Source organism: Apus apus, chromosome 15 (genome assembly GCF_020740795.1).
Source record: "Apus apus isolate bApuApu2 chromosome 15, bApuApu2.pri.cur, whole genome shotgun sequence".
NCBI lineage: Eukaryota > Metazoa > Chordata > Aves > Apodiformes > Apodidae > Apus > Apus apus.
In genome coordinates this window covers 1,913,975-1,931,426 of record NC_067296.1, presented here as the reverse complement: position 1 = coordinate 1,931,426, position 17,452 = coordinate 1,913,975, and the positions used below count along the sequence as shown (strand labels likewise).

Sequence of the window (17,452 nt, the reverse complement as noted above, 5' to 3'; positions counted from 1 at the left end):
ATTTGGTGGAGTGTGTGTGGTGTTTGTGTTTGGGGTAGGGAGGCATGTTGTGTGGTATTTGTGGGGTTTGTTTTGGGACTTTTTGTGGTTTGTTTGGTTTTTTTGTGGGGGCAGGTTGTGAGGTGGTTGGACTCAGTGATCTCAGTGGTCCATTCCAAACTTCACTATTCTGTGATTCTGTGATTCTGTAAGGTGCTGGAACAGGTTGCCCAGGGAAGCTGTGGCTGCCCCATCCCTGGAAGTGTTCAGGGGCAGGTTGGATGGGGCTTATGCAGCGTGATCTGGTGGGAGGTGTCCCTGCTCAGAAGCAGGGAGGTTGGAACCTGATGATCTTTAAGGTCCCTTCCAACCCAAACCATTCTATGAGTCTCTGATTTCCTCCCTGCCACGTGCAGAAGCAGCTGCAGAAAGCAGAAAGCAGCAGCCAAGGTGCCAGTTCATTAACAGCCAAGGAAGTCCTAGTAAAGTTCACTTGCTTTTCCTCATAAATAAACCATTTGCTGTTAAAACACCACTTGGGCTGGTGGGGAGGGATGTTCATTAAGGAACATCCAGTCAAGGCAGCTGATGGGAACCTGTCTCCACTCTGGGAGGGTGGGGGATGGAAACACTGTGTTTTCCTATTAGGCTGTGAATGATAAAGAACTAAAGAATAATTCTCAATAAACTAGTCATGGCCAACCATTAATGAGCATCTTGGTAACACACTAATGAGCTGGCTTCAGATGCCTGTAAAAAAGGACTTTAATTAGATTAATACATGTAGCATTGTCCATAGCCCAGTAGGCAATCAGCAGGTTTTGCACCAGTGGGATTACTGATGACATTCTATTTAATTGCTCTTTCCATTTCATTTTCTTTCCTTTTTTCCTTCTTTTCTTTTTTCTTTGAAATATTCTTTCCTCCAAAGAGTTTTGTTTCTGTTCTCAAACATATAACCCAAATGTTATCCATGGAATTCTGCATCTGAAAGTGCTGCCAGACCAGGCTTATCTGATTCAATTGACCTTTAAAATTTATTTTGTTGCTGTCAAAAAGAATGTTGGTCTGTTCACAAGAGATTTCCAAGGTGATTAGAAGCAGAGGCTCCTGAAAAGTCTACTTGTTGCATAGTCTGCAATCAAAGGATGATCCTAGCTTTTCTTTTTTAGGAGAAAAATGCCCTAATTAAAAAAAAAACATTTTCATGGAAAAGCAGAGTCCAGAAAAGTTCAGTGCGAGTGGGGAGCCCCTGCTCAAGTAGACAGTGAAAGAGGTGCTGGGGATCTCTTTGTCCTAGGATGAAACCCAGGGAGTTGATCTGTGTGGGCTTCAGAAGATGCTCTAATCAGAGAAGGGAAGGGATCATCCAGTCCAACCCCCTCCCAGAGCAGGGTCACCTACAGCAGATCCCACAGGAACACATTCAGGAGGGTCTGGAATGTGTCCAGAGAAGGAGACCCCACAACCTCCCTGGGCAGCCTGTCCCAGGGCTCTGCCACCCTCAGAGTGAAGAAGTATTTTCTTATATTCAGGTTAAACCTCCTGTGCTCCAGTTTGTGCCCATTGCCCCTTGTCCTGTCCCTGGACACCCTTGAGCAGAGTCTGGCCCATCCTCCTGCCACCCCCTGCAGATATTGACCAGCACTGATCAGATCCCCCCTCAGCCTCCTCCTCTCCAGCTGAGCAGCCCCAGCTCTCCCAGCCTTTCCTCACAGGCAGATGCTCCAGTCCCCTCAGCACCTCAGTGCCCTGTGCTGGACTCTCTCCAGTAGCTCCTTGTCCCTCTTGAACTGGGGAGCCAAGCACTGGTCCCAATATTCTAGATGTGGCCTCCCCAGGGCAGAGCAGAGGGGCAGGAGAACCTCCCTTGTCCTGCTGGCCAGGCTCTTCCAGTGCTGATGGTGGGATTTCTTTTTTTACCTCATATGCTGTCAGGACTCTCATGTTTTTAATGCAATGTCATTAGCCCAGGAGTGGAAACCCAAATTTAACCCACCAGGGTTGATACCTGCCTGAAAATCCTGATCAGTGCTCCACACACATCCTTGTTGTCAAAGGCATCCAGCTCTGAAGTGAAGGGTGGGAGGAGATTCAGGGGCACTTTGGATGCTCCTTGCTGGTGGGGCAGCTTTTGTTGATCTTGGCCCAAGGAGAGACTTTGGCTTCATCAAGCAGATGGGAGAGAACAGTCCCTGAAGCTGGTGTAGATCAGCAGCTTGGGTGTAAAGGCAGAGCACGACCCCCGGGTGAGGAGCACATACTTGGGGTGTCTGCCTGGTGGCAGCTATGTCCTGTCCCACAGGGAGCCCTGGTGGCCCCAGCAGGACCCCCCATGGGTGCAATGAGCCTTTGGACCCAACCCCAGGTTGGTGGAGCCAGGCAGGGTGGGGAGCAAAGCTGCTGCTGCCCAGGCTGCTTTGATGCATCCCCAAGTTTCCAGCTGTAGAGCGTCCCTTTGTCACACTGACTAGAGGGATTTAAGGCTCTAACAAAGAGATTTTTAAGCTTTCCAGAGGCATGAATAATATGTAGGGCAGATGGTCATGATCCACAGCTATAAACTATATCCTGACCTGATAGACTTGTAACCATTGTACCTTTAACAACTGGTTAAATACTTATTAAAACAGCGATTGATTATTTATTGCTCCTTTATGAAGGATTTACCAGCTGCCCTGAGATTAAAATCAGAGCCAAGTTTTCAAAGGATTGGCAGGATTTCTCCAGCTCAAAATGACTTGTTGTTTTAATGAAAAATTTAAAAAGGAAGCTGTTTGCATAGCAAGGCAGACAGTTGAAGGAAGAGGATGAGGGAGCTAATTCTGCTCAGCATCCACTGGTCTGGGCAGCAGCACCCTGCACCAACCAGGAGTGAATCCCAAATCTGTGGAGATGTCACTCAAAATCAGAGAGGCTATGAAATTAGTTCTGCCTCTGGCACAGAGGCACCAGCATCCCCAGGCTTGCAGGTCCCTGTGCTTCAGCAGTAGGTGAAAAAAGCCATGGTGTGGTGGTGATGGGGGTGCAGCCATGCCCAGCCCTGTGGCTCTGGGAGAGGTTGAGCTGGTGTGAAACCTCCCAGAGGTGGCACAAGGTGGGATGGGTGGAGGGTTCAGGGGCAGCCCCTCCTGCCAGAGCCCTGCAGAGCACAGCACGTGGCATCTGCCACCAGCCCTTGGTGGCAGCCTGGGTTATTTGCTTATGTCCTGCAGCAAATGTGGGGAGCCCCATCCCTGGAGGTGTTGAAGGGCAGGTTGGATGGAGCTCTGAGCAACCTGGTCTGGTGGGAGGTGTCCCTGCCCATGCAGGGGGTTGAAACTGGATGATCTTTAAGGTCCCTTCCAACCCGAACCAGTCGGGGATTCTGTGATGAAATGTGCTGTCGTGAGCCAGACTTGGCTGGTGTTTTCTCTGCCTCCTGCTCAGCACCTTTGCTTTTTCCTCTCTCCAGCCCTGATGTGCAGGATGGCTGCAGCCTCCATCTAAACAGGGGGAAGGAGACCAGGGGTGGGCAGCAGCTCCCCCGACACACCCACCCCATAAACTGAGCCCTGGGTGCTGGGTGGGGAGGTCTCAGGGTGCCCACAGACCATGGCCTTGGGCTCCCCAGGGGATCCCAGCAGCCAGAAAAGGGCAGTGGAGCTGGGGAAGGGGCTGGAGCACAAGTCTGAGCAGGAGCAGCTGAGGGAGCTGGGGGTGTCCAGCCTGGAGACAAGGAGGGGAGGAGAGACCTGCTGGCTCTGCAGCTGCCTGGGAGGAGGTTGGAGCCAGGGGGGTCGGGCTCTGCTCCCCAGGAACAAGTGATGGGACAAGAGGAAATGGCCTCAAGTTGTGCCAGAGGAGGTTTAGATTGGACATTAGGAAGAATTTCTTTACTGAAAGAGTGGTCAGGCCCTGGCCCAGGCTGCCCAGGGCAGGGGTGAAGTCACCATCCCTGGAGGTGTTTAAAAGCTGGGTAGATGTGGTCGTGAGGGATGTGGTTAATGGTTGGTAGAGTTGGGTTAATGGATCTTCCAGGTCTTTTCTAACCAGAACGATTCTGTGATTCTGTCTGCAAGGTGAGAAGTGTTTGGGAAAACTGACATACCCTGTACAAGGAGCCCCTTATCTGATGGGAGATGGGACAGCCCAAAATAGCACCTGAGAGACCCGAGGACCTGCTCTGTCTGCAGCAAAAGCCTCCTCCCTTACTGGGCTGGGCTGCCTTGCACTTTGCAGGGGGAAGAAGATTATCAGAGGGAGCCCACAGCTTCACAAGAGGTTATTCTGGCTCCTGCTGAGCTGAGATCCAGCTTTCTGCCCCTTCCAGCTCGCTCAGCATAGCAGACCTTTCCCAAAAGGCAGCCCTGGTCCTGCAGAATGAATCTAATAATGGTGACATCTTTGTCTCCCCCTTGTTTTAATAACTCTACGGGCCCTTAGCAATCACCCTGTAAAGAATCAAAGCTGTTTTCCCCAGAAAACCTCAGGACTGATTTCACGGAATCACAGAATCACCAAGGCTGGAAAAGACCTTTAAGATCATCAAGTCCAGCCTGTGACTCCAGTTTCCCTCCAGTTTATTCCATTCCTTGACCCAAACTCCAGCAAACAGGGGCTCTGCGGGGCTGAGCCCCTCGGGGTTTGTGTGCAGGACCTGCTGGGGACCCAGAAGTTATTAAAACGATTGCAGGGTTTGTGCTGGTTATGAAACAAATGCTTTGGGGCTTGGCTCTGCTGTTTGGGAACTGGCTGGGAAATTACTCAGAGCTCTTCTGGGAGGAATGATTCCCACCAGGGGTAGCAGGGACCCCGCGTTTAAATGTCTCTGCTTTTCTGTGGCAGTGCGATCTGTGAGGTCCCTTTGTCTGGTTTCTTTTAAAAACTGGTTGTTTGGGTGGGTTTTTTTCAGCTAAAAGGACTTGTTTTAGCCAGCGATGCCTCAGAACCAGGTGTCTGGGTTGGTGGCTGCCTGGAGTGAGATGCTCAGCCCATCCATGCGTGCCAGGGCACGTTGACTGCCCCGGGCCTCCCAAAACATCTAGGAAGTGGCAACAGAGATGGACAGACCTTAAAGGTTTGGGATGAAAGCAGGGGGGGCAGCCTCCAAAAGCCAGAGAGGTGGTGCAGAGTTGGGTTTTGTCCTATGCAAGAATGTGGTTGAAGAAGTGCTGAACCAAGGTGTGTGGTTCAGCTTCCCCCAGAGGCAGAGCAGGGCTCCCCACTCTCACCAGAGCATGGCAGGTCCACCACAGGCTGTAACATGGAATCATAGAGTGTGTGGGGTTGGAAGTGACCTTTAGGGTCACCCAGCCCAACCCCCTGCAGTGAATAGGAACCTTTTTTACTAGATCAGGTTGCTCAGAGCCCCATCAAGCCTGACCTTGAATGTCTCCAGGGTTGGAGCCTCCACCACCTCTGGGCAACCTGCTCCAGTGCTTCACCACCCTCATAGTAATGAACTTCTTCCTAATGTCTAATCCAAATCCACCCTGCTCTGGTTTAAGGCCATTGCCCCTCATCCTATCATGACACACCCTTCTAAAGAGTCCCTCCCCAGCTTTCCTGTGGGCCCCCAAACATCCCCCACATGTGCTGGGAAGACACAGGTTTGCTGCTGCTTTTTTCAGCCAAACACCACATTTTCCCCAAACCTGGCAGGTTTTGGCCCTGCTCCCTGTGCCAGAGCTCCCCACACGAGATCTTCAGCTGGCATCTGGAAAGCCACCAGGTTGGGAAGACTCATTACTGGACAGAGATGGGGGACAGGATGAAAACCAACATGTCCCCTTTTGTGAGCCAGTGTGATAAGAGGAGAACAGCCTGGCTGTGTGTTGCTGTCACGGTGGAATAAAGAGTTTTCTGCAGGAGGGAGTGGTGGGGCTGGGTGGTTTTTCTTTGCCTGCTTCTTCTTTGACAGTTCATCACTAAGACTGAGCCCCCTGGGGTTTCCAGGCACCTGGCTCTCAATTAAACAGCTAATCTGTGAAGCAAGGCACTTAAAGCAGGGAGGAAAAATAGCTTATCGAGGAAAGCAGCTCTGGCCTTGGGCTGTTACCGGATTGAATGTCAATATTTTTAAAGGGTTCCTGGATGTTTGTGGCAGGGACTGGGATGTTGTTTCCAGACCTGCTGTCCTGGGAAGAGAGGAGAAGTGTTGGTGGGGGGAGGGCTTTGTTTTGGGCACCTCCAAGTGTTGCAGCATCCAGACCAGACAGGTGCAACATCTCCTCCAGCGTGGGAGCTCCGTAGGAGCTCTGAGCCCTCCTCATCACCTCTAGGAAGTGGCTCCCTGACTTTCCAGGGTACAAAGCTTGGGTGGACCCGTGTTGTGTTTTCCTCTCAGCCTGGAGGTAGCAAACAGGTTTCCTCATGCTGTGCATGGCAGGATAAAAAAATCCATGGAGAGCTGTGGTCCTGGGATCCGGGGTAGGGTCAGGTTGCAGGGATGATGGGCAAAGGGTGGTGGGAGAGCCCTGGGGTGCTGCAGCCAAGGTGCAGCTGATGTGTTTCTGGGGCCACCATGGTGTGGCTCAGCTGCTGTCCTCTGGAGAGCCTGCAGGGTCTCTCCTTTTGCAGAGGGAGATGGGACACATAGGAAGGCATGAAGGAACTTCTGCCAATCTCATCCTTGAGTCTCCATAACTCGCCTTATATTTCTGTGGGTGTTTGTGATTGGGAGGTGTCATTATCATGAGCTCTGGTGAGGTCAGTGACTCACACCTCCTCACCCCCAACCTCTCCTGTCTGGGCCTCAGTTTCCCTTGCAGAAAACAGGGATTTGCAAACCAATCTGTCCTTGGTGTTCTCTGGGGCCCTACAGATGAAGGACATTTACCTCTGCCCAAGTGTTCTTATCAGGTGCATTGTGTCTTGTTCTCTTTGCCAACTCAACTCCATCTTGTTACTGTTGTGAGCAGGAGGAGGAAAGGTGAAGTAATAACTGTGAAAACGCATCTGCTGAAGTCACCAGTAGGTATTAGAATATTAACTGATAATAGAAAATTAATTTATATTTATTGATAATAGGTGTCTGTGCCATGATTATTTTTCTAACCAGGTGTATCACTGAGATACTCTGCTCTGACTCATGCCCACGGGTTTCTCTGTGCTGTGTCATAGGAGTGGTGGCTGGAGAAGACCCTGTACTTCCCAGCACTGCACTGGTGAGCTGTGGTGTTTCAGATGGGGGCACCAAACAGTGTGGCTGATGCTGTGATGAGTTTAATCTGGGCAAAGTGCTCTGCTGCAGTGCAGTGAGGTGGAGGATGGAGTGTTCATAGAATCCCAGACTGGTTTGAGCAGGAAGGGACCTTCAAGATCATCCAGATCCAACCCCCTGCATGGGCAGGGACACCTCCCACCAGCCCAGGTTGCTCCAAGCCCCATCCAACCTGCCCTTCAACACTGCCAGGGATGGGGCAGCCACAGCTTCCCTGGGCAGCCTGGGCCAGGCTCTCACCACCCTCACAGCCAAGAATTTCCTCCTCATGTCTCACCTCAATCTCCCCTCTTCCACTTTTCATCCATCCCCCCTTGTCCTCTCCCTCCCTGCCCTTGTCCCAAGTCCCTCCCCAGCTTTCCTGGAGCCCCTTCAGGCTCTGGAAGGTCACTATGAGGTCTCTATATTGCACTGCATGATCATCACATATTTATGTGCAAGGATGAAAATGTCCTTTTCCAGTTGTCACAGCAAGGGGCCAGTAAGTGGTGTGAAATGAGTGTTAGCCTAAGTGAAGGGGACAGAGAGGCCAAGGGAGACAGTTTTCCCGAGGGGATTCCAGGTTTGCATGGAGCAGCAGAAGATCCCTTTGGACAGAGTTTTGGAACACAGTGCTGAGTGGTTTATAAGCTGTAAAATGAGAGCTGTGCAGGCCAGTGGTAAGTGGAGAACATCACTGGTGGTGCTCAAAACCTCAGAGCAATGCCGTGCTGGAGTCCCAGCTTCCCAGCCTTGGACACTGCTCCCTGCCAAAGCCCTGCTCCCTGCCTGGGGACAGCTGTCAGTGGGCAGATGGCACTGGGAGAGCAGCAGAGTCATTGGGTCCTCGTTGGCTTCCTCCCAGGTCTTTCCCAGTGGCCTGTCCATCACCTTGCCTGACCTTGAGTTTGCCATCTGGTGGCCCCAGCCCACTGCTCATCAGCCACAGGCACGTGTCCTTTGCAGCCCTGCAGTGTCCTGAGATGGCCTTGAAGCCACTGGGGCTTCCACCAGGGAGCCAAGGGAGAGGGTCTATGGAGGGAGATGGATGCTGAGCTTCCCACTCCATCTCCAGTCCCTGCAATCTCCCATCTCCACCTTCTACAGCTGGACACCCAGCATCCCAGGTGGGGAGGAGAGGAGATGGCAGAGGGGAAAAGCACATGCTGGTCCTAATGCAGAAAATGTGGGGGAAGGTCACAAGAGTCAGACAAGCAGGGTGCAAGGTGGGAACAGGGGAGCAGGGACCTGGGAGAGACACAGGTTCCCCTACACCCCCCACCTCCATGGCAGCCAAGGTCATACCTGGGCAGATGCCTTAGGAGATGTCCTTCTCCAAGTGAAGGTCCATCTGATGCCCTAGTGCCCACCTGAGAAGCACCTCAACTTGATCCAGCTCTTCTATTTCTAAAGCAAACCCGCAGGGTGGAGGGTCCATTGACAGCAGCAGAGCTGGCTCATGTTGCACCCTCTGAGAGGGTGCATGTTTTGTGCCCCCCCATCCTACCCAAATCCTCCAACCAGCCTTTTCTCCTCCCTTGCAGAGGCAGCTCAGCCCCCATCCCTCCCACAGGGCTCAGGGAGCTCAGCTCCTGGTGCAATTGGTAGTGTTGTCTCCTGCAGAACCCTGTCCCAGCTGGGACATGCCAGTCCAGATGAGTGGCCTCCCAGGACAGGTCAAGGTGGCTGGTGGGGCTCCCAGGACAGTGATAAGGACTCATACTCTGCCCAGAGGCCAGTTGCAAGGGGAGTTCCTCTGGGGGCTGGGGATGAGGGAGAGGAGGGAGTTACATGGGTTGGAGACTTGCATCGAGTCTGGCAGATAAGTGAGGATGGGAAAGTGGGAGTGCATCATCCAGAGGGGAAGCCAGGGATGTCCGTGTGACATGGCCTAGCGTGGATGGAAGAGGTGCCAGGGCAGATGTGCTGAGAACCAAAACACACAGGCACTAGGAACTGGGAACTCCAGGAATGTAAATCCACATGTTGAAGTCACTGTCGTGCAACGTCACTGAAAGCCCAGGGCAGGGAGAGCCAGGGGTTCACAACAGGCTGGATGTGTCCTTTGGTAGCAAGAACATCCAGGGCCACCTGGATGCCAGGCTCCCTGAAGGTCCCTCACAGCTGACCCAGTGGTTTTAGGATGGAGCAACCTCCAGCCAGGCTTTGTGCAGGTAGTCAGGGCAGTTTGTGAGGCTCGAGCTGGGCACCCCAAGAGGCCAAACAGCTGAAAACAGCCTTGGCTTTTCCTCTGTTTCTCCACTTTTGCTCCAGGAATGGGGACAGTTTCCTTTGTGAACCCTTTCCAGACTGCACAACAAATACATGTTAAAGCAGGTGGCATTAACCAAGTGTTATTTATTATATAGGCTGGAACTTGGAGCAACCTGAAGAGGTTGGGCAGCACTTGCCAAAGATGTGAGAATTCAATCCACTTCGATGCCTTTAAAAACCCTGTCCTTTGGTTATTTATTCCAGTGGTTTTTAGGAAAACTCTGCCTGCCAGGAATTGTTTTTCAAATAATAAAACCAACATTTCAATCCGTAAAGGTGAAAGGGAAAATACAACCAGCCAGACTTAGACAAGGCTGAACTATTTTGGGGTTGGATTTAGCAGGGAGCTCATTTCCAGCCTCAGTGGCAGGTTAATGGAGTCCCAGGGGTTAGAGCTGGATGAGATCTACTGTGCCCTTGTGTCCTCCCCCTGCTCCACGGAGAGGATCAGCCTGGCAGGAATCTCCACGGCTCTGCATGGTCTGGCTTTAGATGATGAATGGAATCAAGCCCCTGGTGCTCTCAGAACTGAGGAGGCTGAGGTCTGCTCACTGCAGCTTGTCTCTGCAGAGCTCAGGGGTTGCAGTGGGGGTTCAAACTCTCCATGTCTCCCCACATGGGCTGCAGGCACCATCTGCCTGTGGGGTGAGTCTCCTCTGTTGTTTCCTTACCTCCATGTTGGACTGAAGTTTCAACTCCTGGAGACACAGAGTAGTAGCAAGGAGCCTCATCACCTGGATCTTGGGGCTTGTCTGTATGGGTGGAAGTACCCTCAGGTTAGGCAGGACTATGGGCAGGAGCAGCCCCTGCTGGGTATCCCAAGGTGTGGCAGCTCAGAGGGACACCTGTCACCTGAGGAGCAAAAATGGGGCTCACCTGGCAGAGGGGGGAGATGGATGTGATGCATTTATCCCCCCTGATTGGTTTAAGAGGAGACAGAAGCAACCAAGAGCTCATGTCCCACAAGGAAGATCTGTGCAGGAGAAGACAAGGAAAAGGGAGGACTTGGGTTTTTTGAAAGCTGGGGTGCAGGCCCCAAAAAGCAGGAAATGTTGTGGCTTTTTCCTGGGCTGTGCCTGCCTGGGGAGCAGTGCCAGGATCACTGAAGGGTGTTTTAGGGCCGGGTGCCAGGGCCCGGGGCAGGCTGAGCTGTGGACAAGCAGAGCCTGCCAGGGCTTGGGGACCAGGGGCCACAGGAGCAGCACCCACCAGCTGGGCAGCTGCCACTGTCCCCACCTTGGACCAAGCTGCTCAAACTTGGCCTTTGAGCCCACAGAGCCAAAGCCTGGTGATGCTTTAGCTCTGCCAGTGGCAGGGCAGGCACTGGGGACACCAGGGAGGGGACACCATGGCCCTGTGTCTCCTCTTGCAGGCTCAGTGACCACCTGGAGTTGTGGACGCTCTGGTGGTGTTGCCCTGGGTGCTGGGAGGGCCTGTGGATGCTGCTGGAAGGGGCAGCACCTGAAAGGGCACCATAAAATCCCTTCCACAGCCCTGAGCTGCCTTACCCCAGGTCACCAGCACACACAGTGTGGGGCACACATCAGCAAGCCCAGAGCGTCCATCCCCCCTGCTGCTGAGAGGTGAAAATCCAACACAAGTCTTTGGGCAGCTGTAGGTTTTGCTGCAGGAATGTGAGCGAGCAGCCTGATGAGCAGCCAGACATCACAGCCTCCAGACATCACAGTCTCCAGACATCACAGTCTCTAGATATCACAGTCTCCAGCCCTGTCCCTTGGTCCTCTTAGTCCTCAAGAGGTGAAGCCTGTTCCCAGGGGCTGCCCAGGAACTATCCCAGGCAAGAAACTTGGAGGGTCCTGCCTCGCAGCTCTGGGAAGGGGGCAGGCTGGAGCGGCTTCCAGCGGATCTGGCTGGTGGTTTTAGTGATTCCCGAGCAGACAGTGACACCTCCTGTTGGCACAAAATCCAGCTCCAAGCCCAGCCTGGATCGGCGCAGGCAGAGCAGGGTGCAGCGGTCTGATGGGAGCCCATGGGCTGCTTCAGCAGTGCATCCTTCAAGTGCATCCAGACAACTCGAGGCCTCTTCCAGCTGCAGGTGGGGATCCCTGGGGATGAGGCTGTCCTTGAGCGTGGTGGGAGCTGGCCTGGGCCAGGAGCTGCTTGGTGGGGAAATCCTGGGTGGGTGGACATGAGCAAAGGCAATGAACATTCACTGCTTTAATGACCATTCTTTGGATGGTCATTAATACAGAGAGGTGAATGTTTTGGGCCCCTCAGGACAAGAAGGACATGGAGGGGCTGGAGCGTGTCCAGAGAAGGGCAGTGGAGCTGGGGAAGGGGCTGGAGCACAAGTCTGATGAGGAGCAGCTGAGGGAGCTGGGGGTGTCCAGCCTGGAGACAAGGAGGGGAGGGGAGACCTGCTGGCTCTGCAGCTGCCTGAGAGGAGGTTGGAGCCAGGGGGGTTGGTCTCTGCTCCCCAGGAACAAGGGACAGAACAAGAGGAAACTGCCTCAAGTTGTGCCAGGGGAGGTTTAGATTGGATATTAGAAGAAATTTCTTCCCAGAAAGAGTGGTCACCATCCCAGGAGGTATTTAAGAGCTGTGCAGATGTGGTGCTGAGGGACGTGGTGTAACACTGGACTCAGTAGAGTTGGGTTGACAGTTGGACTCGATGATCTTCGAGGTCTTTTCCAACCAAAACAATTCCATGAGAACCTTTCTTACGGCAGCACTAAAGCTTTTACTTAGATGTAAAATTTATTTAAATTTCCTTTGTCCCCTCTAAGCAACCCCCTTGCACCCAGAGTGTCAGCCTGATTAATTGCCTTCCAGCCAGATTTTTCTCCAGGCTGTGACAGTCTCCTTCCCAGCACACAGAGGTTCTTGGAGATGGATCCCTCCAGCTGGGAGATTTATCCCCCACCCCTCTTTTTAAGACTCCCTTCCTGACTCCCAGTTTCTTCATTCAGGTGTTCAAGATGTCATTGAAGGTGCAGACGAGCAACATCACGAACAAGAATGACCCCAAGTCCATCAACTCCAGAGTCTTCATTGGCAACCTCAACACAGCCGTGGTCAAGAAGTCAGACGTGGAGACCATTTTCTCCAAGTATGGGCGCGTGGTGGGCTGCTCAGTCCACAAGGGCTATGCCTTTGTGCAGTACTCCAACGAGCGGCACGCGCGGGCGGCCGTGCTGGGCGAGAACGGGCGAGTGCTCGCTGGCCAGACCCTGGGTAAGTGTCTTCTTCAGCCATCTCGGGTGTCCGGGTGCAACATGGATTGCTTGGTCCTTAGGGGATGGCCAGTCCAAGGTCGAACTGGAACATGTAGCTTGGGGTCAGGTCCGATGGTGGTCAGCAGGTGAGATACAACCCAGTGATGACCGAGCAGGTCATAGAATTGCTGGAGTTGGAAGGGACCTCTAGAGATGATCTAGTCCAGCTCTCCCACTGAAGTAGGATCACCTAGAGCACTTCACACAGGGCTGCATCCAGGTGGGTTTTGAATATCTCCAGAGATGGAGCCTCCACAGCCTCCCTGGGCAGCCTGGCCCAGGGCTCTGTCATCCTCAGTGTAGGAAAGTTTTTCCTCATATTTAAATGGCATGTCCCATGTTCCAGTTTGTGCCTGTTGCCCCTCATCCTGACACTGGGAACTACTGAGAAGAGCCTTTCTCCATTGACAGGTGCATGGTGACAAGGCAGGTCTGGTGCCAGGCTGGGAAGTCGGGATCAGCAGCAGGGTCCCTGGGCAGGCACAGGCACAGCTGTGACAGAGCTGGAGACCAGCACTTCAGCCCAGCTCAGGTGGGGGCTGCAGGCTCCCAGGTCCCCTGGGGTAGGGCTCAGAAGTGAGGCTGCTCATGGCCATTCAGGCATTTTAGTCCCAACTGTGGCCCAAAACCTCACTTTATGGACTGTGGTTGTAGAAGCTAAAACACAGTTCTGAGTCATTCCAGGTCCTTGATCTGATGGGAAAGAAGAAAGGTGGGTAAAGACATTGCCTGGTTCCCTTTCTGGACCAGTCTCACCCTTTGCCTGTCAGGAGAGGTGACAGTCTAACTCAGACCAGCTCAGACTAACTTTAGCCAGCTGATGTGAAATGAGAGACCTTCTCCCCTAGACACATCAGAGTCTCTTGTCTGCACTGCTGTGTGACAAGAACTAACAAACAAAACCACCCAGCTGCATCCTTGGTCTGCAGATTGCCCTGAAGTGTCACATGCTGGGAAGCTCTTGTCACCAGCTCGAAGCTGAGAATTGGGCCTGGAGACAAATCTTTGTAATGAAAAGTTGTTATTTCCAAGCCTCCTGCAGGCAGTGGTCATTGGGCACCCAGGAGAGTGATTTGCAGCCCCTTCCCACCCTGCTTCTGGCACAGCAGGCTGAAATAAGAAGTTGCATGCTGCCTCTCATCTTTAAGACCATGCTGCTCCATTGTGGTTTATTCAAGTACCAGAAACTTCTTTTCACTTCTGTCATGGTCCAGAGAGTGGAGCTTTAGATGGGGGCCCAGCACAGTGTGGCAGGGGTGGTTCCAGCCCAGCATCACCCGGGTGCCGAGGTCATAGACAGGATGCAGAGGGCCCTGGGGAGCAAAGGAGCTCGTTGGGTGCTCCAGGCAGGTAGGGGAGATGCAGCTAAGAGAGGGACAACACTTAGAATCATAGAATCATAGAATGTCAGGGGTTGGAAGGGACCTCTGGAGATCATCGAGTCCAGCTCTCTGTGAGAGCAGGATCCCCCAGGGCAGGTCACACAGGAACACGTCCAGGTGAGTCTTGAAAGTCCCCAGAGAAGGAGACTCCACCACCTCTCTGGGCAGCCTGTCCCAGGGCTCTGTCACCCTCACAGGAAAGAAGTTCTTCCTCATGTTAAGGTGGAACTTCCTGGGCTCCAGTTTGAATCCATTGCCCCTTGTCCCATCACAGGCACCACTGAACAGAGACTGGCCCCTCCTTCTTGACACCCACCCCTCAGATATTTGTAAACATTGATAACATCCCCTCTCAGTCTTCTCTAGACTGAACAGCCCCAGGTCTCTCAGCCTTTCCTCTTGAGGCAGGTGTTCCAGTCCTTTCATCATCCTCGTGGCCTCCCTTGGACTCTCTCTAGTCTGTCCCTGTCCCTCTTGAACTGGGGAGCCCACTTAGCTGAAGAGAGATGGAAGGTTTACCATGGTAGGAAGCTCTGACTCTCCTCTCAGTGCTGGTCCCAGAGCTCTGAGCTGCCAGCAAGACCAAAGGGCTGCACTGTAGCTGCGAGGAGGTGCAAATTCAGGTCCCTTTCATCTGCCTGTCTTACTGTCAGAAGAGCTGAGCCTTCCTTTGCTGTTCCTGGGCAGTGGAACACTTCCCTTTCAGGAGAATCCAGCAGAGAGGAAGAGCGGAACAATGTGATTAGTAAAGGTTTTTGCACAAAGCAAGGTAGAGATCCCCCCCTCAAGATGAAGAGGTGGTGGTCATGTAGGAGCTTGGAGAGGAGGGACAGGGTGGGATCAGGAGGGGACATGGCAGGCATGTTGCTGAGGAGACTGCCTGATCCTGGGCAGGGTTTGGGGGGATGCCAACACTCCCGTTCCCAAGGGAGCAGCAGGAGGGGCAGCTGCTCTCTGCCCTGGCAGCTCCTCCAGCAGAGAGCAGACACACTGTCCCATGGAGGAGGAGCTGCCCTTGAGGTGTTCCCCAAGAGCCCACGGGGAGTCACCACCTGCAGGGGGGTGACTGTGGCTGGAGGCAGAGCCTGACACAGGGACAAGGTGCCCACAGCCTGCTCAGGGCAGCAGCTTAGTGACAGTGCAGGGTGACCTGTCCCCAGCACCAGCCAAGGGGGTCATTCCACAGGCCAGCATCCCTCTCTGGATCCAGAGCCACTCCACCATTGCTGGAGAAAGAGGACAGCATGGTAGTCCTGGGTGTGAGAAAGGAGCTGTGCCTGCCTGGTCTGAGCAGGCATGTTGGGGAAGGCCTTCACCTCTGCCCCAGCATCTGTCCAGGCTCTTGCAAGTCCCTCTTATGGATCATAGAAGAGCTGGTCCTTGCAGGAACCCCTCAGTGAACGACTCCACCACCTGCCCTGGGCAGCCTGGGCCAGGACCTGACAACCCTTTCGGGGAAGAAGTTGTTCCTAATAACCAATCTAAACCTCCCTTGGGCAATTTGGGACCTTTTCCTCTTGTCCTGTGTCTCGTTACTTGTGTCACAGCTGCGTGTCCATTCCTTGCAGATATCAACATGGCGGGGGAACCTAAACCCAACAGACCTAAAGGGCTGAAGAGAGCAGCCTCCACCTTGTACAGGTAGGTCTCAACAGCAGCTATGAGGTCTCCAGGTGGTATTTACCTTCTCTCTGGGGCTGAGAGACCCATACTCCCCAGGCTGCTGCCACGAGCTCCCTGGCCCCTGCCCCAGGCAGCCCTGGTCCACTGCACATTCAGTTCTTCTCCTCCCAAGGGCTTCTTGGCCTTTGCAGTGCCCCTCAGTGCTAGGATGCAGGGACAAGAGCCAGCAAGAGGTGTCAGTGATGGACCCAAAGTTGGCCAAGACCCATCACATTGTGGGACTCTCCCTGTGGATGGTGTGGGACCTGGAGATCATGGGCAGGACCTGCTTTAGCCACATCAAAGGGCTTGGAATAGGTGTACCAAGAGGAGGACTTCCCACCAGCCCCAGCTCCTCCAAGCAGGGAGCAGGAGTGGGACACCATGGAACATACTGGGTATTGGGGGAGAAAAAGGATAATTTAGGGAAAGATGCTGGAGAAAAGGGTAAAAGAAGAATGACAGAGAAAAGGAAGGAAGACAGTGGGAAGCCCTTGGGGCAGCAAACAGAGCTGGACCAAGGAGGTGGAATGGGAAGCTCCAAGGGAGCTGTTGAGCAGGGAAGAGGAGGGACAAGTGGGACATGGAGTAGGTCTGTGGGTGTTCCTCATATCAGTGAGCCTTCAGTGCCACTGTTGTGGCTAGAGACTTCATCAAGATTTTCACAAGAAGTGAAGGTTTTTCCTTGAAGCCCCAAATCTGGAGTCATGGGAATATTGGAGAAACTCATCAAGTTCTTGCTCCTGAGGTTGCAGAAGAGAAGACTTGAAAGGAGAGTACCCTGCAGGTTCAGGAACCCAAACACAAAGAACAAGATCCCAAAATTTGTCTTATTTATAAACTCTTATTATTTTTATGCCAGTCTCATGGTGTGGAGACTGGGGCACTGAGTCAGGATATGGAAGGTCTGATGTTGAGAAGAAAAGACTAAAATCAGGATCAGAGTTACAGGTGTGGATAAGAAAAAGGGAAATAATGAGAGAACTGCAGATTTTTCTACCACAAGAAAAAAAAAAACGGGAGAGGGATGAAGAAAACCTTATGATTCAGACAGCAGTGTGCTACAAAATGGGACACCTCCGTGGTGGCAATGCTCTTCTGGCACGGGCAAGCCCACCAAGAGCTTCAGCAGCCCTCCCACCACCCCCCAAGACGTCTGTTGAGACCTTCCCTAAAGCTCTGAGCTGAGCTCGGCCTCAGCAGCTTTCACCAGGGAAATTGTCCCTCCCAACTTAGGCCACCTTGGCCCTTGGCTTCCCTGGGGACACCAGTTGAGGGGACAGGGGCTCTGTTCATTACACGTATGGAACTAGGGATGACATAAACCTGGTGCTGGTGGCCAGAATGCAGATCAGTGCATTCTAAACACCTTGCAGTAAAGAGCAGTTTGTTTACTCTTCGTGCCTGCCCTGACCACTCATCCATTTCTGTTGAGCTGACCAACATTTCAGACCTCCAGGCTGCCAAGTGAATGAAAAAAGAGAGCGAGCCAGAGATGTTTGCTTCCTCCCACAAATATGGATATGCTAAAATATGGGCCAGGGAACTGCACTGCTCTGAGCTTCAGCAATTTTTCATCCCAGATTGGTGACAGGTTTAAGCTTTGCCATCTGGACTAGCAGAACTGATGAGATCTCATGGAAAGCAGACAGCCCAGGTTTGCAGCAAGCCATGGTTACAGCTTCCCTCACCACCATCAGGTTTTCTACATGTTAGACTTCAAAAATCACAGCACC

The 17,452-nt window shown here is 53.0% G+C and overlaps 1 protein-coding gene across 1 annotated transcript in view; it reads left to right on the top strand.

Annotated features, from left to right (window-relative positions):
• RALY (RALY heterogeneous nuclear ribonucleoprotein) overlaps window positions 1–17,452 on the top strand; it is a 120,805-nt gene that overhangs the window by 95,169 nt on the left and 8,184 nt on the right. Inside the window, exons 3-4 of the mRNA XM_051633534.1 lie at window positions 12,367–12,631; window positions 15,623–15,695. Of these exons, the coding sequence (XP_051489494.1) occupies window positions 12,376–12,631; window positions 15,623–15,695 (329 nt within the window). The 5' untranslated portion in view covers window positions 12,367–12,375. The remainder of the gene's footprint in view (window positions 1–12,366; window positions 12,632–15,622; window positions 15,696–17,452) is intronic.